Below are 22,343 nucleotides of genomic sequence, written 5' to 3'. Positions count from 1 at the left end.
CGGAAGTGGCGCCACTCAGGCGCGTCCCTCTGGCGCCGGAGCCGGGACCTGGTGTTGGGCAGTACCTGCATAGCGGTTCTTGAGCTCTAGCGGTTGCCGGTCAATTGTTGACAGTTGCCAGTTGCCAGTCGTTTTCGGAAAGCCGGCAGCGGCTTTTTCACCGGGTTCTGCTTGAGGCCGAGCCACCTGTGACTCGGGAGACGGAGTGGAACACCCAGCTGGGCAGGCCCAGTCCGATCTCCCGCGACCCAGCACCGCAGGATCAAACCGTGCCTCTACGGGGAGTGGCTGGAGAGGAAGAGTCCAGCCTGGGAGCCGTCGGAGCAGCCCTGCAGAACGGTGTGGGGGCTGCTCTAGATAGACCCTGACTTCCAGAGAACTGCTGGGAGGCTGTGGCGCGAGGTGGAACTCAAATGCTGAAGGAAGGAGGTGAGGAGTGGTAGAGGGAGCAATCGTCAAGAGATCGGCTGCTGCTTCGTTTGCCCACGACTGCCGCTGTGTGAGCCGGATCAGAACTCTTTTTATCTCTCCTACAGGTAGTTGGAGACCATCCTTTTTTCTTTCTTTGCCCGTGACACAGCCCCAGGAGATCCTGAGAACATGTGCCCCTACAATCCTTTTTTGAGTAAAGAATTCGGGGGTCAAAAAAGTTTGAGGACCTCATACCTGCGTGATTTCTGAGTATTGTGCCACGTACCCCAGTCTGCCTGATGGACCAATGACAGTGGAGAGTAGGGAGAAGTGGGTTCCTGAGGATTCCTCTGTCGCTTTTCTTCTTCTAGCCCTTCTCGAAGCGGCCAGGGATCCCTGGAAGCCCGGGAAAGTTTGAGGGCAGGCCAGCCCAGTAGGATTGTGAAGTTGTGGAGGACAGGGGAATTTGCAGTTAGAAGGCACAGGTTCCTGTGAAAGCTGTGAGGTACCAGCCAGGTCTCTTAACCCGTATTTCTCCATGGAAGAAAGGACAAAATAACGTTAACTACTTTGTTTACCTCTGAGAATTGTGATCCTCAAATGAAATAACACTTTTGAAAGCACCCCGAAGGTGGTACAGAACAAATGTGTAAGCAGGCAACCTCTTTTAAGTCTTAACCACCAACACCTGTGCTGTTCACCCCCTAGATCAACTGTATTTGGTCTGTTACTCTACAAGTGCAATTTTACATCCAGAATTTGGTGCTGTCTCCAAGATCAAGCGGTCCTTATATTTGTTTTTGATTTGTTTTGTTTTGTTTTTGAGACGGAGTCTCGCTCTGTCGCTGAGGCTGGAGTGCAGTGGCGCAATCTCGGCTGACTGCAACCTCCGCCTCCCAGGTTCAAACGATTCTCCTGCCTCAGCCTCCTGAGTAGATGGGACTCCAGGTGCCCGACACCACGTCCAGCTAATTTTTGTATTTTTAGTAGAGATGGGGTTTCACCATGTTGGCCAAGCTGGTCTCAAACTCCCGACCTCAATTGATCCACTGGCTTCCGCCTCCCAAAGTGCCGGGATTACAGGCGTGAGCCTCTGCTCCTGGCCAAGAGGTCCTTATATTTGGTCTTGCACTTGAGGAGTAGAGAGTGCGATTTCACATCCAGCATTTTGTTTTGTCTTCCCCAGAGACCTGAGAAAGCAGAGCAGATGGTCATCTTCCCCATACTACAAAAAAGGAAAGGAAGTGCTGTCAGGTTAGATAACTCTCAGTAAGAAAAGGTCTGTCCTAAGATCGGAATCCAGATCTATTTATTTGTTTTATTCAGATATCATTCACATACCGTAATATTCATCCTTTTAAAGTGAACAATTTGGTGATTTTTAGTATTTTCACAGTTGTGCAGCCATCACTATTTAATTCCAGAACATTTTTGTTAACTGAAGAAGAAACCCTGTAGCCTTTAGCAGTCACTCCCCAGTCCCTCATTTCTCCACAAGTTCCTGGCAACCACTAATCTACTTTCTGTCACTATGGATTTGCCTAGGACATTTTAAATAAGTGGACTCATAATATGTGACTTTTTTGTTTTGTTTTGTTTTTTGAGACGGAGTTTTGCTCTTGTTGCCCAGGCTGGAGTGCAATGGTGCAGTCTCGGCTCACTGCAGCCTCCGCCTGCCGGGTTCAAGTGATTCTCCTGCCTCAGCCTCCCGCGTAGTTGGATTACAGGCACCTGCCACCACACCCAGCTAATTTTTTGTATTTTTAGTAGAGATAGGATTTCACTATGTTGGCCAGGCTGGTCTTGAACTCCTGACCTCAGGCAATCCACCTGCCTCGGCCTTCCAAAGTGCTGGGATTACAGGCGTGAGCCACTGCGCCTCGCCAATATGTGACCTTTTGCGTCTCGCTTAGCACATCATTTTCAAGGTTCATCCAGGTTATACCATGTGTCAGTACTTCATCCCTTTTTATGATAGAATAATACTCCATTGTACGGAGAGATCACATTTTGTGTATCCATTCTTCAGTGAAGTTTTATGTGTGTATGTTTTATTTCTCTTGGGCATATACCTAGAAGTGGAATTACTGTGTCATACAACCCTGTTTAACTTTCATAGGAACTGCTGAACTTTTTCCACTGTGGCGGCATCATTTTCTATTCTCAGCAGTGTATGAGGTTTCCAGTTTCCTCACATCCTCATCAACACTTGTTATTCTCCATCTTGTTTATTATAGTCATGTTAGTAGGTGTGATGTGTTCTCTCATTGTGGTTTTCATTTGCTTTTCCCCAATGACGAATGATGTTGAGTTTCATGTGTGGAGTGGCTATTTGTATCTCTTGCTTGGAGAAATAGCTATTCAGATCTTTTGCCCATTTAAGAATTTAGTAGGGCCAGACGCAGTGGCTCACACCTGTAATCCTAGCACTTTGGGAGGCCTAGGCAAGCAGATCACTTAAGGTCAGGAGTTCAAGACCAGCCTGGCCAACGTGGTGAAACCCCATCTACTTAAAAAAAAAAAAAAAATTAGCCGGGCGTGGTGGTGCATGCCTGTAATCCCAGCTACTCGGGAGGCTGAGGTAGGAGAATCGCTTGAACTTGGGAGTTGGAGGTTGCAGTGAGCCGAGATTGTGCCATTGCACTCCAGCCTGGGCGACAAGAGGGAAACTCCGTCTCAAAAAAAAAAAAAACCACACACAGAAAGTGATGTGCTAAGCCAGCATTTCGGCCTCCTAAAGTGCTGGGATTAGAAGTGTGAGCCACCGTACCCAGTCAGTAACTAAATTTTTTTTTTTTTTCTTTTTTTGAGGGAGAGTCTTGCTTTGTTGTCCAGGCTGGAGCGTAATGGTGTGATCTCGGGTCACTGCAACCTCTGCCTCCTGGGCTCAAGCCGTCTTTCCACCTCAGCCCCCCAGGTAGCTGGGCCTACAGGCGTGCACTACCATGGCTAATTTTTGTATTTTTAGTAGAGACGGGGTTTCACCATGTTGCCCAGGCTGATCTCGAACTCTTGGGCTCCAGCCTCTTCACTTTCTTGACAGGGCCTGTTGGAGCACAAAGTTTTTAATTTTGAAGAAATCCAACTTACCTATTTTTTTCTTTTGCTGCTTGTGCTTTTGGTGTCATATGTAAGAACTCATTGCCTAATCCAAACTCTCAAAGATGTATGGTTTTCTTCCAAGAGTTCTACCCTTTTTTTTTTTTTTTTTTTTTTAAATAGTGTCTCTGTCAACCAGGCTGGAGTGCGGTGGTATGATCACAGCTTGCTACAGCCTCGACCTCCCTGGCTCAAGCGATCCTCTCACCTCAGCCCCCCAAGTAGCTAGGGCTATAGGCATGCACTACCACGCCTGGCTAATTTTTGTATTTTTAACAGAGATGGGGTCTCGCCAGGTTTCCCAGGCTGGTCTCGAACTCCTGGGCTCAAGCAGTCCGCCCACATCAGCCTCCCAAAGTGCTGGGATTACAGGCGTGAGCCACCGCACCCAGCCAAGAGTTTTACTACTTAACTTTAGGTCTCTGATCTCTTTTTGAGTTACTTTTTATATATGGTGTGATGTGAGACTCTCTGCCCAGACCTCTTCATTTAAGCAAATGCCTTAAATTTGCAGAGCCACTTTCTTCAAAGAACTAAGTAATAGATAATCTCTTTAAGCTGTATACTTAAATGCTGGGCATTTGCCAAGTGCTTTGTCTGTATGTTCCTTTAATCTCCACAGCAATCTTACAAGGGATTATTATCCCCATTTTGCAGATGAGAAAAATGAGACTTAGAGAGGTTACATGATTTTCACACTGCTGCTGAGTGGCGGATCATGGATACTTGTGAGTCTGTTAACACTCTAATGCCTGAGTTGATGGAATTTCTGAGGTAGGAGGGAATGGAGAAATTTACATCACACTGCAGGTCTGCAGATTCAGCCTACGTGCCCTGGTACCTGCTACGTCCCCTCTTCACAGTGAGAATTGGTGACTTCCTAAACTGCTTTTAACCTTTTTCGTTTTCTTCTCTTTCTTTAGTACTATCTTCCCCAGACCCTGCCCTTCCCCAAGAGGAAAACACAGGAGAGGAAGGAATGGCTGCTGGTCTCCTCACAGCTGGGCCTCGGGTAAGTAGGAAATTAACTTTGGGAGGCATCCTTTTCTTCCCCCCTAATATTAATGGTAGGGTTGGCTTGTTTTTTGTTGTCATTTGTTTGTTTTCTTTCTTTCTTTATTTTTTGAGACTGAGTCTCACTCTGTCGCCCAGGCTGGAGTGCAGCGGCATGATCTCGGCTCACTGTATCCTCCACCTCCTGGGTTCAAGCGATTCTCTTGCCTCAGCTCCCGGTTAGCTGGGATTACAGGCACGCACCACCACACCCAGCTATTTTTTTTGTATTTTTAGTAGAGATGGGGTTTCACCATGTTGGCCAGGCTGGTCTTGAGCTCCTGACCTCAAGTGATCTGCCCGCCTCGGCCTACCAAAGTGCTGGGATTACAGGTTTGAGCCACCACGCCTGGCCTGTTTTATTTTTTTTTGAGACAGGGCCTCAGTCTGTCACTTAGGGTGCAGTGCAGTGGTGCAATCACAACTCACTGCAGCCTCGACCTCCTGAGCTCAAGCGATCCTCCTACCTCAGCCTCCCAAGTAGCTGGGACCACAGGCTCATGCCACCATGCCCAACTAATTTTTTTTTTTAAGTTTTGTAGAGTCAGGGTTTTGCCATGTTGCCCAGTCTGGTCTTGAACTCCTGGACTCAAGCCATCCTTCAGCCTTGGCCTCCCAAACTGCTAGGATTACAGGTGTGGGCCATCCCACCCGATCACCCGCTTGTTGGTTTTGTTTTGTTTTGTTTTTTACAAGTTTTCTGTAATGAACAAAGTAATTCATGTTCACCACAGAAAACCTGGAAAATAGAGAAAACACAAAAAGTTAAAAATCACTCTTAATCCCACAAAAAGATAGCATCTAACATTTTGATTTGTGTCCTTTCCTTTCCATCATATTCTCTCTTTTTTTTTCTTTTTTTTTTTTTTTTTTTTTTTGGAGTCTTGCTCTGTCGCCCAGGCTGGAGTGCGGTGGTGCAATCTTGGCTCACTGAAACCTCCACCTCCCAGGTTCAAGCGATTCTCCTGCCTCGGCCTCCCAAGTAGCTGGGATTACAGGTGCACCCTACCACACCTGGCTAATTTTTGTATTTTTAGTAGAGATAGGGTTTCACCATGTTGACCAGGCTGACCTGGAACTCCTGACCTCAAGTGATCCACCCGCCTCAGCCTCCCAAAGTGCTGGAACTATAGGCTTAAGCCACGGTACCCAGCTCATATTCTCAAAGTGGGTTTATTCTGCTCTGTCATGTTTCTGTTTCACTTAGCAGAATTCGATGAATGTTCTCCCATTTCACTGCACATTTTACCAAATCATTTCTAACACATTCTTTTTTTTTTTCTTAAATAATTTCACCTTACTAGTTTAGATTCAGGGGTATGTGTGCAGGCTTGTTAAATGGTTGTATTATGTGATGCCAGGGTTTGGGGTATAGATGATACCATCACTCAGGTAGGGAGCCTAGTACCCCATAGGTTTTTTAGCTGATGCCCCCTTTTCTCTCTCCTCCCTCTAGTAGTCCCCAGTGGTTTTTGTTCCCATCTTTGTGTCCATATATACTTGGTGTTTAGCTTCCCCACTTATCAATAATAACATGCAGTATTTGGTTTTCTCTTCCTGCATTAATTCACTTAAGGTAATGGACTCCAGATGCGTCCATGTCACTGCAAAGGACATAAGTTCATTTTTTATGGCTGCATCGTATTCCACATGTATTTCCTATTCCACACGTGGAATTTTCTTTATCTCGACCAGCACTGGTGGGCACCTGGGTTGACTCCATGTCTTGGCTGTTGTGAACAGCACAATGAGGAACACGCGCGTGCATGCGTCTTTTGGTAGAATGACTTCTTTTCCTTTGAGTATTTACACAGTAATGGGATTGCCGGGTGGAATGGTAGCTCTGTTTTAAGTTTTTTGAGAACTATCCAAACTGTTTTTCCGGAGTGACTGAACTAATTTAGTTAACTTTCCCGTCAGCAGTTACAACCTTTCCCTTTTCTCTGCAGCCTCACCGGCATCTGTTAAGTTTTACTTTTTCATATTAGCCATTATTTCTGGTGTGACAGAATATCTCGTCGTGGTTTTAATTTACATTTCTCTGGTGGTTAGTGATGATGAGCATTTTTTCATCTGTTTGTTGGCCACTTGTATGTCTTTTAAGTGTATCTGCTCATGTCTTTTCTTGCTTTTTAACGTGGTTGTTTTTTGCTTGTTGCTTTTAAGTTCTATAGATTCTGGAGATTAGACCTTTGTCGGATGCAAATTTTTGAATATCTTTTCCCATTCTTTCAGTTGTGTGTTGAGTCTGTTGATAGTTGGTTTTTTTTTTTTTTTTTTAAGAGACAGAGTCTCACTTTGTCACCCGTCACCCAGTCTGGAGTGCAGTGGCACAATCTCAGCTCACTGCAACTTCCACCCCCCAGGCTCAAGCAATCCTCATGCCTCAGCCTCCTGAGTAGCTGGGATTACCACCAGACCCAGCTAATTTTTGTATTTTTAGTAGAGACTGGGTTTTACCTTTTTGGCTAGGCTGGTCTCAAATTCCTAACCTCAGGTGATTGTCCTGCCTTGGCCTTCCAAAGTGCTAAGATTACAAGTGTGAGCCACCGCGCCTGGCCCTGATAGTTTTCTTTTGCTGTATAGAAGCTCTTTAGTAAGGTCTCACTTGTCAGTTTTCGTTTTTGTTGCAATTGCTTTTGAAGACTTAAGCCAAGAATTCTTTGCCAGAGCCAAGGTCGAGAAGGGTATTTCCTTGGTTTTCTTGTATGGTTTTTACAGTTGAAGGTTCTACATTTAAATCTTTAATCCATCTTGAGTTAATTTTTGTAGATGGTGAAAGGTAGGGGCCCAGTTTCACTCTTCTACATATGGCTAGCCAGCTATCCCAGCACCATTGATTGAGTAGGGAGTCTTTTTCCCGTTGCTTGTTTCTGTCAACTTTGTTGAAGATCAGGTGGTTAGAGGTGTGCGGCTTTATTTCCAGGTTCTCCTTTCTGGGTCCGTGTGTCTGTTTTTGTGCCAGTGCCCTGCTCTCTAACACATGTTTCTTTCACATAGTCCTATGAGAGTAGTAACTGTCCTTTTTTCTTGACTAGGTAATTAGCTCTTTATTTTCGTTTTTAAAATTTGCTCTTGGATTTCCTTGTCAGTTCTGCTCTTTATTAATATATTTTTTCTTTATTAATCCTTTGCTTCTGCTTTCCTCAGGTTTATTTTAAAATTCATTTTTTGGCCGGGCGCAGTGGCTCACGCCTGTAATCCCAGCACTTTGGGAGGCCTCAGGCGGATCACGAGGTCAGGAGATCGAGACCATCCTGGCTAACACGGTGAAACCCCATCTCTACTAAAAATACAAAAAACAAAAAAAATTAGCCGGCCGTGGTGGCGGGCGCCTATAGTCCCAGCTACACAGGAGGCTGAGGCAGGAGAATGGCGTAAACCCAGGGGGCAGAGCTTGTAGTGAGCCGAGATCGCGCCACTGCACTCCAGCCTGGGCGACAGAGCAAGACTCCATCTCAAAAAAAAAAAAAAAATTCATTTTTTAACTTCTCGAGTTGAATCCTTAACTCCCCTTCTTCCTTCCTTGTTTACGTTGAAAGTTTTTGGCTGTGTATTTATTTTTTTAGATATTCCAAAATTATGATTTTGATTTCTTTATCTGCCTATGTGGCTGGTCTGTGCTTTATGAGGATGGAGTTTGTGTCTCTTGTCAACACAAAATGCCAGCGCAGTCTGATTGCAGGATATGGCGTTTGATAGCTCTGTCAGCTCAACCTTATTAAATTGTTGCATCTTCCATGTCTTTATTCTTTTTGTTGTTTATTCACTTTGGGCTGTCAATGACTGAGTTACTTTAACATCTCTCAAAATCCTAATATTCTAAATTTCTCTTTGCATTTCCTGCAGCTTTTTCTTTACGTATTATATATTCCTTTGTTATTTGGTTCGTGACATTATATCTTTATAATGGATGTTACTTTCTTGATTATTTTAAAGTTACACAAAGATTTTAAATATTTTTTAGTTTTTTATATTTTTAATAGAGATGGGGTTTCACCATGTTGGCCAGCGTGGTCTAGAACTCCTGACCTCAGGTGATCCACCTGCATAAATATTTCTTCATTTTAAAAGGTGACCCTCTTTGTTCCATTGAAAGAACCTCTCGGTGTGATGAATGGATTGGAAGAGCAGGTAAAATCAGAGGCCCGGAGACTGGTTCCAATATGGAAATTGTTGCTGGTTTGCAAGGCAGTGGTAGGGGAGTGGAAATAAACAGGTGAATTCTCATGATATTAGGATATCAATAGGGATTGATGCCGCACGAAAGGAGAGGATAACACCCAGGTTGCTGGCTTGGCCAACTAGGTGAACAAAGGCCCCATTGCCTGAGCTGGGAACAGACGAGGAACAGCAGGTGAAGATGGGTGTCTCTGTTGCGTTTTGTTGGTTTGAGGTTCCTGTGAGGCCTGGCCAGGAGACGATTTCTGCATTCGGTTAATACTGTGTTATCTCCTGATTCGTTTCTTCGCTTTCCATCTGGCTCCCCCTGCCCCCACGCCCTGTACCTAGCAGAGGATGCATTACATGGAGTAGGTGCCGCTTTGTTATGTGAACAGCTTCACCTGATCTGCGTGCCTTATAGCTCCTGCCCAGAGTCTCCTAACGCCAGATCCATGTTTTCACCTGTGATAGAACATCTGCACCTGGATTTCCTATGGCCACCTTAAACTCTGTGGGCCCCAAAACAAACTAGTTCCCTTGCTAACAGACCCCTTCTTCCCATGTTTCTTCTCTTTGTGATGACACTGTCATCTGTCTGGTCTTCCAAGCAGGAAACATCTTTGATGCATTCTCAACTCTTCTCTCACAAAGTTCATTTCTGGCTTTGCATCTAGTCCCTCTCCTCAAGCAGGATCCTCTCTCAACTTGACACTGACACTGTTGAAGTTCTTAAAACCACCTCTCCATGCCTCCATCTCAAGACACAGTTGCCTTCCAGCAGCTCCCTGTTGCCTGAGGCATAAAAGCATCACATTTATCAAGTGATTCAAGGCTTTTTACATTCTGACCTCAACAACCTTTCTGCCACGCTTCATCCCCCCACCCAAACTGCCTGCCATTTCCTAAACACACAAGGACTGTCTCGCCTCCATGCTTCTGCTCATGGTGCCTCTCCTGCCTTGGATAACCTTCTCTTGCTCCATCTGGAAACCTTCTGCTTCAAGGCCAGCTCAGTAATTGCCTTCACTCTGTGGTCCTTCCTCCCCGCCTTTCTGTTCTCCTGGCAACTAGTCTGTTTCTTTGACTCGTGCTACATTTGATTGTGTGCATACTTGGCTCTCCTGTTGTACTGGGTGATATCTGCGTTCACAGAAATATTTGTTAAATGTTCTGAAAATTCATCTTTCACATTTCTCTGATAATTTGCACCTGACTCTTCACTGTATCAACTCACATTCTAATTTTGCTCTTTCTGTATTATCTCTTCAAGTCCCAAGCACCCATTAATTTTTGCCCAGTTACTTCACACGCACACACACACTTTATTTATACGTAAAGTCTACTAGAATTATAAATGTGTGAAGACAAGAGACAGTGGTGTGTGTGAGTGTGTATGTGTGTGTATGTCAGATTATCTTAGTGTTAGGCACTGCAGTGCTGGTGATCAATAAAGGCTTTCTCTTTTTTTTGAGATGGAGTCTCGCTGTGTCACACAGGCTGGAGTGCAGTGGCACGATCTCAGCTCACTGTAAGCTCTGCCTCCCGGGTTCAAGCAATTCTCCTGCCTCAGCCTCCTGAGAAGCTGGGACTTACAGGCACCTGCCACCACACCCAACTAATTTTTGTATTTTTATTAGAGACAGGGTTTCACCATATTGGCCAGGCTGGTCTTGAACTCCTAGCCTCAAGTGATCCACCTGCCTCGCCTCCTGGCTTCCCAAGGTGCTGGGATTACAGGTGCGAGCCACTGCAGCCGGCCACTTTCTTCAACTACCCAGAGACCTGAATCTTTTCGAAGACTTTTCTAGCTCCCCCAAAACCGCCAACGTTAACCACCCCATCACCCTAGATCCTAAGGCCACTGGCAAGATGAAATGTGCTTGTTTTTTCAGGGATCCACATTCTTCAGCAGTGTGACAGTAGCTTTTGCACAAGAAGGGTGGAGGTGCCTCGTGTCTACTCCGAGGGAGAGGTACAAGGAGGGGATACCAGAAAAGTCCAGGAACCTTGTCCTACTAGGTAAGGAAATGGTTTAAGATTTCGATTCACTCAATTCTGAAAATCCATGGCACTTGCTTTCCAGTGTGTAGGGCCTTCTGACAGCTGTGATGTACCAGAGCGATGGTGTCTATTCCTCTTGTTCTCTTGGGGAAGGTCTCTGCATGCCCACTTGGCAAATAGGCAGTTTCCCTTTGCTTTCCCCAAGGCTGCACCTCCCCATTCTCTCATTTCCCAGGAGGAATGGGGTAACCCTCAGGTCATTTCCTCTATGTTCAGTAAGTTTCCATCTTCCTAAATTGGGAACTTGTGAGTTTAGCTTTAGCTCCCTGGCTTGACCCCCCCTTGAGGCTGTTTCCTAGCTCCTTCCAGAAATGTTTTATACAGCCTTGGCATGGCCGGGTGAGGTGGCTCTCACCTGCAATCCCAGCATTTTGGGAGGCCAAGGCGGAACAGTCACTTGAGACCAGCCTGAGGAACACAGTGAGACCCTGTCTCTCAAATTAAAAGGATGTTTAAAAAGACCTTGGCACCATATCTCTTATGTACTGCTGTAGCCCCTGGTGCGGGCACCAAGTAAGTGCTCAGTAAGTATTTGCCGTCTGAATGAAGTGAACAATCCGACTGGGCTGCTTGCTCTCCCCTGAGTTCTGGGTGGCTGTTCATACTTACTTACAATTTCTAAAGCCTGTTTTTCCCGTTGAATAGGACTTCCAGTTTCCCAGCCTGGCATGAACTCCCAGTTGGAACAAAGGGAAGGCACATGGATGCTGGAGGGCGAAGACGTGCGAAGTCCCTCTCCAGGTATGTGAGCAAGCACTTAGCCAATGGGAGTCTTGGGAGCAAAAGCCCCTTTAAATCACACATGAGTGCGTTTGATTATCATAACAATTGTGAGGTAGGCACTATCACCCCATTCTACAGATGAGGAAATGATGCTGAGAGAGGCTGGCTCACTGGTTCAAAGCTTCACAGCTAGATAGTGGCAAGGCTGGGATTTGAAGCAAGCTCTGTCTGCCTCTAAAACACACTCTTCCTCACCTCATCCTTACGGAGGCTCCCAGGGCTGGGAGGTGTTTGGGGGCACATGTGATGTCCCTGGCCTCCAAAGAGTATCCTTCCTTATTGTTGGGAAGCAAGAGTCATCTCTGTTGGCACATTCCTTGCTTGGGGTCTCCCTCACTGAGGATCCTAGGTGCCAGCTTTATGCATGCCACTGGGTGTCACAGCTCCTGCTGCCACCCTATCTGGCCCCTTAATTCATTCTGCTCCTCCTTTCTTACTGCGTGGCCATGCCAGAATTTTCCAAAGGGCCGATACTAAGAAACTCAGGGAAAACAGAAGGAAAGGAGACCATAGTTTCCAGTGCATCTCTCTTACCACCCATGTACAGCAGCTCTCTCCCCTCATCTCTCTCAGCCTCTGCCCTGGTGCCACCTCTGGCAGGGCCTCAGCAGTTTTTCCCTGGGGACCCAGTCACTTTTGATGTTTGAGACTTAAGGCATCAAAGGTACAAATGAATTAAACCAGTTTGAGGTGACAACATTTGACATGTTTCTAAAGATGCAGCCTGGGCCGGGCACGGTGGCTTACGCCTGTAATCCCAGCACTCGGGGAGGCTGAGGCAGGTGGATCACCTGAGGTTAGGAGTTCAAGACCAACCTGGCCAACACGGTGAAACCCCATCTCAACTAAAAATACAAAAAAATTAGCTGGGCATGGTGGCGGATGCATGTAATGCCAGCTACTCCAGGAGGCTGAGGCAGGAGAATCACTTGAACCTGGGAGGCGGAGGTTGCAATGAGCCGAGATCGTGCCATTGTACTCCAGCCTGGGCAACAAGAGTGAAACTCTGTCTTAAAAAAAATAAATAAAAATGAGATGCAACCTGTCTATTTGTTGCTTTATTTCTTGAGTTATAAGTTATTGCTGCTGATAGGGCAATCGGCACAAAGCCCCGGGAGCATTCTTTGCATGATTCCATGGAGCTGCCTCTTCTCCTTCCCATCTTACCATCCTCTAAGCAGCCTGTTGCATGATACCTCACCCTTGTGGCATGCCCGGCACCACTCATGCTTGTTGACACTGCCTGTGGCAGGGAGCCTCCCTGGCCCTGCTGCCTTCTTCTCCCAAGGCCCCCCTGCCTGGGCATCTCTGTGTTCTATACAGTCTACACAGAGGACTGAAGTCCTCTGTGGAGCTTCAGAAATGGAGAGCAGTGTTTAGTGGTGAGGGGAACAACTGCATTTTTCTGGGAAGAGTGTTCATGATAGTCTCAGAGGGGTTCAAGACCCTGAAAAGCTTGCTGTATTAGTTTTTTTGGGCTCTCATAAAAAATAACCACAAACTGGGTGGACTAAAACAATAGCAGTTGATTCGCTCACAGTTCTGGAGGCTAGAGGTCTGAAACCGAGGTGTCAGCGGGGCCGGGCTCCCTCTGCAGGCTCTGGGAAGGATCTTTCCTTGCCTCTTTCAAGTTTCTGGTGGTTGCCAGCAATCTTCAGTGTTCGTTGACTTTTAGCTGCATCACTGCAATCTCTGTCCCTGTCTTCATGTGGCATTCTCCTGTGTCTGGATTTCCTTCATTTTAGGGCATTAATATACCCTAATCCAGTATGGCCTCATTTTAGCTTGATTACATCTACAAAGACTTTGTTTCCAAGCACGGACACATTCTGTACTTTGAGGTGGACATGATGTGGGACACTGTTCACCCCAGTACAGTGGTCCCAAAGGTTAAAATCACCACATCATTAGAAACAGGAGTTGGAAAGGGGTATTTCCGCTGAGGAGGTGCTCTGAGGCAGCAGTGTAGGGCAGTAGAAGCAGCTCTGGGTGTGGGTGCCCCGAGCGGAAAACCACAACCTCTGCCCCTATCCACAGCAGGAGTCAACGTAGGAGACTTCTGTGAGCAGAGAGGGGTGGGGTTTTCCCCCACGCACCAAGCAAGCAATTAATTTTGTAGCAGACACCGTCTACCTGGAGATAGCATCAGATCCCACGGGTTGAGGGCTCAGTCCCACAAGGTGGCCCCTGCCCCTTCCCACCAGTCGCAAGTCCAGGCCTCCAGAACTACACTAGCTTCAGACTGGGGTGCCCACGACGCCTCTTTGGATTACATTGATTTGTTAGAGAAAGGACACAGAACTTGGGGAAGCACTTATTTTAAAAAAGATGAAGATGAAGAGATGCATGGGACGAGGTATGGAGAAGGTGCAGGGAGCTCTCATGCCTTCCCCGGACAGCCGCCCTGCGGGAGCCTCCCCGTGTTCAGCTCTCTGGAAGCTCTCCAAACCCTGCCTGCCTGGGCCTCTGATTCACTGGATAGGCGTGATTGAAGCACGGACAGCATGTTGTAATGAGATTGGACAGAAAGGGCCTGATTGAACACAAGTAGACTAGTGGGGACACCCGGCAGAGCCTTCCTGTGCAGATTCTTCTTGGCCTCGGTGCAGCATTCCTTCCTCCGGGGTATGGGGCAGGATCTCTGGAATGAGGGTCGTACGGCCACAGTCAGACTAGAGTCCTGCTTGGGCAGGGGGAGGTCAGAGAGAGAGAGAGTCTGTTCTGAGCCCTAAAGTGCTCTGACGTTTTAACAGAAGACTGTAGCAATGGCCGGGCGCAGTGGCTCACACCTGTAATCCCAGCACTTTGGGAGGCCGAGTTGGGCAGATCACCTGAGGACAGGAGTTTGAGACCAGCCTGGCCAACATGGGGAAACCCCATCTCTACTAAAAATACAAAAATTAGCTGGGTGTGGTGACCTACGCCTATAGTCCCAGCTACTTGGGAGGCTGAGGCACAAGAATCGCTTGAACCTGGGAGGCAGAGACTGCCATGAGCCGAGATCGTGCCACTGCACTCCAGCCTGGGTGACTAAGCAAGACTCTGTCTCAAAAAAAAAAAAAAAAGACTGTAGCAGTGGCTATGGGAGTTATGAGCCAGGAACTGTGGGTGAAATACACACACACGCACACACACATATACACGTATATCTTATAATACCTCATTGAGTATGAAAGACATATACTCAAAATCCCTGCTTGCCATGCATTAACTACATGGATTCCAGGCACACCACTGAATTATGTAGTCATGTTTCCATATATGAAAAAGTAGATGATAAAGTCTTTCTTCTTTCACCAATTAACACATATATGAAAAAAGTTGCCTACTGAAGAGTTATGTAAGCTATATGATAGTGAACAGAAGTCGTCAGGCGCAAGTTTCCACTCTGGCCATTAGAGGAGCTCAACATGGCCTCTGCTCTAACTCACAGCATGTCCTGGGCATCGCTGTGCCTCTGAGAGCTGGGTCTGGGCCCTGGGTTATTCTACCCTACCCCTCCCAAGTGGCAGACCCAGGAGTTGAAAGTGCCATTCTCCCTGCTGCTCATTTTAGGGACTTCTGTGGTGGGTGTTAACACTTTCCCAGACCCTGCTGGCCAGTTGTACTAATTCTGATTCATTGAATCATTCATCAATCAGCAAATGTGCATTAAGCATTTGGTATGTACCTGGCATCATTTTAGCTGCCATGGGTAAAATGTATCCCCTTTGTTGAGCGGGGGATGAGGACATAGCCTCTGCTTACATCTTCGTGAAGAACACAAACAGCAAACAATAACTAATCTACTTTTTATGGTGATGAGTTGTGTGAAGAAAATAAAGCAATACAAGGGATTAGTGACTGGGGCACAAGGCTGAGTTGGGAATAGAGGGGAGGGAGCTGTTGGAGAGCTGATGAAGAGGAAAGACTCTTTGGAGATGACATTGGAGCCGAGATCTGAAGGAAGGGGATGAGCCAGCTGTGTGGAGGAGACCTAGGAGAGGAACATTCGGGGCCACAGCGTATGTTGAGACCTTGATGTGGGAATGAGCTTAAGGATTAGAAAACCCGTGTGGCCAGAGCTTAGTAAACATGAGGAAGAGTGGTGTGCAGGGGACAGATTGTGCGGGGGCACTGGAACCATGGTAAGGCGTTTGGATTTTAGTCACCTAAGAAAATAAGCCATTAAAGAGTTTTGACGCAGGGAAGGGATGAGATTTATGTTTTAAAAGGATTCAGCATTTGGCAAGTGACACTGGTGAAAAAGAATTCAGCGTATGTGTGAAGAATGGACATTCAGGGGTCAGGCATGGGAGCGGGGAGGTGAGTTAGGAGGCAGCTCTTGCAGACATGGGAATGTGAGGTGATGGTGGCCTGTAAGAGAGGGGTCAGGACATATTTTGGTGTTTAAGCCAACAGGACTTGCTGGTGGATTGGATGTGAGATGTAGAGGAGGAGGCATTAAGGATGACCCTAGGTTTTGGCCTGAACAGTTGGGTAAGTAGGAAGATTAACAAAGGTGCTGGGTTAAAAGGGAGATGAGTAGCTCTGTTTGGGGTGTGTCAGGCCTGAGATGTCATCAGTCTTCTACTGGAGCCAGCACTCGAGAGAGGTGACCTGAGGGACAGGCCGTTTCTGAGCATCACGTGGTCCTCTGAATTGCCCCTTCTTCCCTTGGCTTTTTTTCTTGTCACTCTTCCTCTTCTTTTGATTTTTTTTTTTTTTTTTTTTTTTGAGACGGAGTCTCACTGTGTCTCCCAGGCTGGAGTGCAGTGGCGTGATCTCGGCTCACTGCAAGCTCCGCCTCCCGGGTTCACGCCATTCTCCCGCCTCAGCCTCCCAAGTAGCTGAGACTACAGGCGCCCGCCACCACGCCCGGCTAGTTTTTTGTATTTTTAGTAGAGACGGGGTTTCACCATGTTAGCCAGGATAGTCTCGATCTCCTGACCTCGTGATCCACCCGCCTCGGCCTCCCAAAGTGCTGGGATTACAGGCTTGAGCCACCGCGCCCGGCCGATTTTTTTTTTTAAACGCAAATAGATGGTCTGCTTTTAAAAACTGTCAAACCCATAGATGATCGGACTCCCAAGTTACACGGAGATGCGCTCAGCCTGCAATGGGGGCCTCTGTGCTCTTGGTTGACTGGGGGCATTGGTGTGCACTTGCAGTTCTGAGGGAAGCCTACTTCATGCTTTAGGATGGTTTATAAGGAGAAGGTCCAGAGTAACAACCACGCAGATAGCACTTACTGTGTCTCAGCTACCATTCTGGGTCCTCTATGTGTCTTAACTCATTTAATCCTCACAGTGATTGTATGAGGGAGCTGCTTTCACAGGTGATAAATCCAAGGTTTTAAAAGATTACAGTTTGCCCAAAATCAGAGAGCACGTAAGAGGTGGAACCCAGATTTGAACCCAGGCAGTCTGGTTGAAGACTGTGTATAGAAATTCAAGGTCAGGTGCGGTGGCTCACACCTGTAATCTCAGCACTTTGGGAGGCCGAGGTGGGTGGATCACCTGAGGTCAGGAGTTCGAGATCAGCCTGACCAACATATTGAAACCCTGTCTCTACTAAAAATGCAAAATTAGCCGGGCATGGTGGCGCATGCTTGTAATCCCAGCTACTTGGGAGGCTGAGGCAGGAGAATTGCTTGAACCCAGGAGGTGGGGGTTGCAGTGAGCTGAGATCACACCATTGCACTCCATCCTGGGCAACAAGAGCGAAACTCCACATCAGGCTGGGCATGGTGGCTCATGCCTGTAATCCCAGCACTTTGGGAGGCTGAGGTGAGTGGATCACCTGAGGTCAGGAGTTCAAGATCAGCCTGGCCAACATGGTGAAACCCTGTCTCTACTAAAAATACAAAATTAGCCAGGCGTGGTGGTGCATGCCTGTAATCCCAGCTGCTTGGGAGGCTGTGGCAGGAGAATCACTTGAACTCGGGAGGCAGAGGCTGCAGTGAGCCAAGATCACACCATTGCATTCTGGCCTGGGCAACAAGAGCGAAACTCCATCTCAAAAAAAAAAAAAATAAAAGGTATGGTAAAAATACAGTATAAAAGATAAAAAATAGTACACCTGTATAGGGCACTTACCATGAGTGGAGCTTGCAGGACTCTGGGTGAGTGAGTGGTAGGTGGATGTGAAGGCTGAGGACATTGCTGTACATGGACTTTAGAAATACTGTGCACTAAGGCTACACTAAGTTTACTTTACACATTTTTCTTTGGGAGGCTGAGGTGGGAGGATCGCTTGAGCCCAGGAGTTTGAGACCAGCCCAGACAACTTGGCAAAACCCTATCTCAACAAAAAATACAAAAACTAGCTGGATGTGGTAGCACAGGCCTGTAGTACCAGCTGCTCAGAGGCTGAGGTGGGAGGATCACTTGAGCCCAGGGGGTCGAGGCTGCAGTGAGCCATGATCGTGCCACTGTGCTCCAGCCTGGGTGACAGTGAGATCCTGTCTCAAAATGTGTGTGTGTGTGTGTGTGTGTGTGTGTAGTACTATTTTTATTTTTAAACTCTTGTTAAAAACTAAGAAACTCACACATTAGCCCAGACCTGATGGAATCATGCATATCACTGTCTACACCTCCATATCTTGTCCAACTGGAAGATCTTCAGGGGCAGTAACAAGCATGGAGCTGTCATCTCTAAGATAACAGTACCTTCTGGAAAACCTCCTGAAGGACCTGCCTGAGGCAGTTTTACAGATAACTTTTTTTTTTTTTAGTGGAAGGAGTACAGTGTAAAATAACTATTAAAAGCATAGTATAGGCTGGATGTAGTGGCTCACACCTTTAATCCCCAGCACTTTGGAAGGCCGAGGCGGGAGGGTCACTTAAGTCCAGGAGTTCGAGACCAGCCTGGCCAATGTGGGGAGACCCTGTCTCTCCAAAATATCAAAATTACCCAGGGATGGTGGTGTGCTCCTGTAGTTCCAGCTATTCAGGAGACTGAGCTAGCAGGATCGCTTGAGCCCAGGAGGCTGAGGCTGCAGTGAGCTGTGACTATGCCACCGCCCTCCAGCCTGAGTGAGACTCTGTCTCAATTAAAAGTATATATTAAGTATAGTAAATATGTAAACTGGTAACGTAGTTGTTTATTAAGTATTATGTACAGTGCATAATTGTATGTGCTATACTTTCATATGACTGGCAATGCAGTAGATTTTTTTACACTAGCATCACCACAAACGTGAGTAATGCGTTGCGCTACAACATTATGATGGCTTTGAATTCAGTAGGTAGTAGGCTCCATTACACTCTTATGAAAGGAGGTGAGTCATCAAACCTGTGTGTGTAAGAGCTTGGCCAGACTCCTTCAGCCTTTGGTTTTCCTTCCACCAAGGGAACACAACGGCTTTTCTCACTTTTTTTTTTTTTTCAGGCTGGAAGATTGTATCTGAATCACCACTAGAGCAAGCCCTTTCTGAAAAATCATTCCAAGACCCACATGTAGAGATGCCCCCTGGGGATTCAGACCACAGGACCAGTGAGCTTGAGAAGAGCTTCAGCCTGAGACCAGTCCTCTCTCCGCAACAGAGAGTGCCCGTGGAAGCGAGACCTCGCAAACGTGAGACGCACACCAAGCGCTTCAAGAACTCGGAAATCACGAAACCTCACAGAGCGAAACCGTATGCATGTAATGAATGTGGCAAAGCCTTCAGTTACTGTTCTTCCCTTTCTCAGCATCAGAAGAGCCACACTGGAGAGAAGCCCTATGAGTGCAATGAGTGTGGGAAGGCCTTCAGCCAGAGCTCCTCTCTCATTCAGCACCAGAGGATTCACACTGGAGAGAAACCTTACAAGTGCAGTGAATGTGGAAGAGCCTTCAGCCAGAACGCCAACCTCACCAAACACCAGCGAACTCACACCGGAGAAAAGCCCTACAGATGCAGCGAGTGTGAGAAAGCCTTCAGTGACTGCTCAGCTCTTGTTCAGCATCAGAGAATTCATACCGGAGAGAAGCCCTATGAATGCAGCGACTGTGGGAAGGCCTTCCGTCACAGCGCAAACCTCACGAACCACCAGAGGACTCACACTGGGGAGAAGCCCTACAAGTGCAGCGAGTGTGGGAAGGCCTTCAGTTACTGCGCAGCGTTCATTCAGCACCAGAGGATTCACACTGGGGAGAAGCCCTACAGATGTGCTGCGTGTGGGAAGGCCTTCAGCCAGAGCGCAAACCTCACAAACCATCAGAGGACTCACACCGGGGAGAAACCCTACAAGTGCAGCGAGTGTGGGAAGGCCTTCAGCCAGAGTACGAATCTCATAATCCACCAAAAGACCCACACCGGGGAGAAGCCATATAAATGTAACGAATGTGGGAAATTCTTCAGTGAGAGCTCAGCCCTCATTCGACATCACATAATCCACACCGGAGAAAAACCTTATGAGTGTAACGAGTGTGGTAAAGCGTTTAACCAGAGCTCATCCCTTAGTCAGCATCAGAGAATCCACACAGGCGTGAAACCCTATGAATGCAGCGAGTGTGGGAAGGCCTTCCGGTGCAGCTCTGCCTTCATCAGACATCAGAGACTCCATGCCGGAGAGTAACCAGGAACATGGTGGAAGTGGGGAGTCCTGGACATGCCGACTCAGGACAGATGGGTGAGGATCTGAGAAATGCTAAAGGCTCGAAAGCATCTGAAGACATCTAACTTAGAGTCTGCAGCCCAGAGGCACATGCAATTCAGTAAATAGCCACTATTTCACATGCTGTGTGTGGACGCTCAGCTCTATAACACCTTTCTGCAAGCATCAAAAGATCCAGGGCTCCATTCAGTTGCAGGTTTGCCTTTATTCAGTGGGCCAGAGCACTTTATTTGGTAAGCATTCCAGAAACCTGAGTTTATTCGGAGTAAGTGACCAAATCAATGAGTAAAGAACTTGGCTCCTACATCAAAGCCAAGTCTTTGGGCAATGCTGGCAGTTTCTCCTGGAAGTAATGAGAAATGTTGTGAAAGAACTCAGAGCATTGGCCAGAAATGATTGAAAAACCATCAAATTTGGGGCAAGGGGTGTAAATACAAATACAAGTGAGAAAAGGGATTCTAGAGCCAGCTATGAAATACCAGAATCTCCTTGAGGTGGGGAACATTCCTTGATGTTCCAAAACTCAGAAAAGCACAGCCAGGCCCAGCCTTTGTAGAGCTTGTTACTGTTAGAAAGAGCCCACCCAGGCAGATCACAAGGTCAGGAGTTTGAGACCAGCCTGACCAACATGGTGAAACCCCATCTCCACTAAAAATACAAAAACTTGTGGGGTGCGGTGGCACGTGCCTGTAATCCCAGCTACTCAGGAGGCTGAAGCAGGAGAATCACTTGAACCCAGGAGGCAGAGGTTGCAGTGGGCCAGGATTGCAACACTGCACTCCAGCCTGGGCAAGAGCAAGACTGCATCTCAACAAAAAAGAGCCCACCCAGAGGTTACTGGTGTTGAGGGTAGAGTGTGCTGCTAATGAATTGGGAGGCACATCCCTTTCCATGGAGAATAGGAAGCACCCAGAATGGGCAGGTGTGTGACAGCCATGCTGGGCTCAGGCAGGTGAGTCATCAACTGCCCCTGGCTCCTCATTCTCCTTTCTCCCTCATGGAGAACAGTAGTGTTCCCCTCCTATTAGCAATCCAGACTTTTGCCTTTGGCCTGCTTACTGTCTTATTTACTGTTTCCTTGGTGACTTGGTGCAGTCCCTTCTAGGACACTGGAATGCTTTTGTGCCAGCCCCTCATTCTCGCCTAGGCTGGAGTGCAGTGGTATAACCATAGCTTGCTGAAGTCTCCACTTCCGCACCCTACCACCTCAGCATCACAAGTAGCCAGGCACACAAGCCACCACACCCAGCTAGCTTTTTGGAGAAAGTGTCTGGCTATGTTGCCCAGGCTGGTCTTAATTCCTGACCTCAAGGAATGCTCCTGCCGCAGCCTCCCAAAGTTCTGGGATTACAGGCAAAAGCCACTGTATCCGAAATAGAATCCTCTCCCTAACTCAGGGGGTCCAGGTAGTCCTTTCCACTTAAGGTACTTCTCCAACCTGGGGTGACATAAAAGCACTGACCTAGAGACCACTGGCGAAAACTAATGTGCAAACAAATGAGTCATAAAGGGGAAATCAATTTCTCTGGGCCACCATTTCCCTTTACTCCAGTACCCAGAATCCTCTCCCAGGTCGTGCTTCAAGGTTCATCTTAAAACAAAAGGGAGTGATGAGCACAGGCTCTAGAATTGATCAGAAGGAACAACTGTGGGAAGATAAGACTTGAGACAAGGTGAGACAGCAAATACTGTAAGCCACCTGAGCTCAGAGAAAAGGTTAGAATAACAGTTTACAGTTAAACAGATGACGTGAACCTCACTTTCACAGAACCAAAGGATTAGTCCAGGACTAATCCTTAGTCCAGGAGAGTGGTCAGGTTTATTTGTTGCATCACTGGTTCTGAGCCCTGGCTGTGCACTGGAATGGCTAGCAAAACGGGTCCTGGGCCCCCAACCCACTGTAACTTCAGTTGGTCAGGAATGGACAGCTACACTCCCCATATGTTCAGGTTTTGTGTTAGAGCATTTCTTAGGAAAGGCTTCACTATAGTCTATAAAAAGTGTTTCCTGGCCAGGCATGGTGGCTCACGCCTGTAATCCCAACACTTTGGGAGGCCAAAGGCAGGCAGATCAAGGTCAGGAGTTCGAGACCGGCCTGACCAATATGGCAAAACCTTGTTTTTACTAAAAATAAAAATTAGCCGGGCGTGGTAGCATGTGTCTGTAATCCCAGCCTACTCAGGAGGCTGAGGC

General features: G+C 47.2%; 1 protein-coding gene across 12 annotated transcripts; it reads left to right on the top strand.

Moving 5' to 3' along the window:
• The first annotated feature begins 13 nt into the window (after positions 1–13).
• Positions 14–22,303, top strand: ZNF79 (zinc finger protein 79). 12 transcript variants are annotated; one of them, XM_077967822.1, is made up of 6 exons: positions 14–429; positions 4,434–4,526; positions 8,803–8,920; positions 10,620–10,746; positions 11,434–11,529; positions 18,943–22,303. In XM_077967822.1, exons 5-6 carry the CDS (start codon positions 11,457–11,459, stop codon positions 20,109–20,111), a joined length of 1,242 nt encoding a protein of 413 aa, XP_077823948.1. In that variant the 5' UTR covers positions 14–429; positions 4,434–4,526; positions 8,803–8,920; positions 10,620–10,746; positions 11,434–11,456; the 3' UTR covers positions 20,112–22,303. The 12 variants fall into 12 exon arrangements, with proteins under 12 accessions (XP_077823948.1, XP_077823942.1, XP_077823946.1 ...); XM_077967816.1 differs by lacking the exon at positions 8,803–8,920 and adding an exon at positions 4,168–4,238 and having other exon boundaries at positions 4,434–4,522; XM_077967820.1 differs by lacking the exon at positions 8,803–8,920 and adding an exon at positions 4,168–4,266 and having other exon boundaries at positions 4,434–4,522.
• The last annotated feature ends 40 nt before the right edge of the window (positions 22,304–22,343 follow it).

This window comes from Macaca mulatta, chromosome 15, assembly GCF_049350105.2.
Source record: "Macaca mulatta isolate MMU2019108-1 chromosome 15, T2T-MMU8v2.0, whole genome shotgun sequence".
In the NCBI taxonomy this organism is placed as follows: domain Eukaryota; kingdom Metazoa; phylum Chordata; class Mammalia; order Primates; family Cercopithecidae; genus Macaca; species Macaca mulatta.
This window is presented reverse-complemented; position numbering and strand designations above follow the sequence as displayed.

Excerpts from the sequence above, each read along its gene's own strand:
- ZNF79 (XM_001095865.5), top strand. Across the intron at positions 10,747-11,433 it reads CAGGAACCTTGTCCTACTAG|GACTTCCAGTTTCCCAGCCT; the intron begins GTAAGGAAATGG and ends CCCGTTGAATAG. Across the intron at positions 11,530-18,942 it reads CGTGCGAAGTCCCTCTCCAG|GCTGGAAGATTGTATCTGAA; the intron begins GTATGTGAGCAA and ends TTTTTTTTTCAG.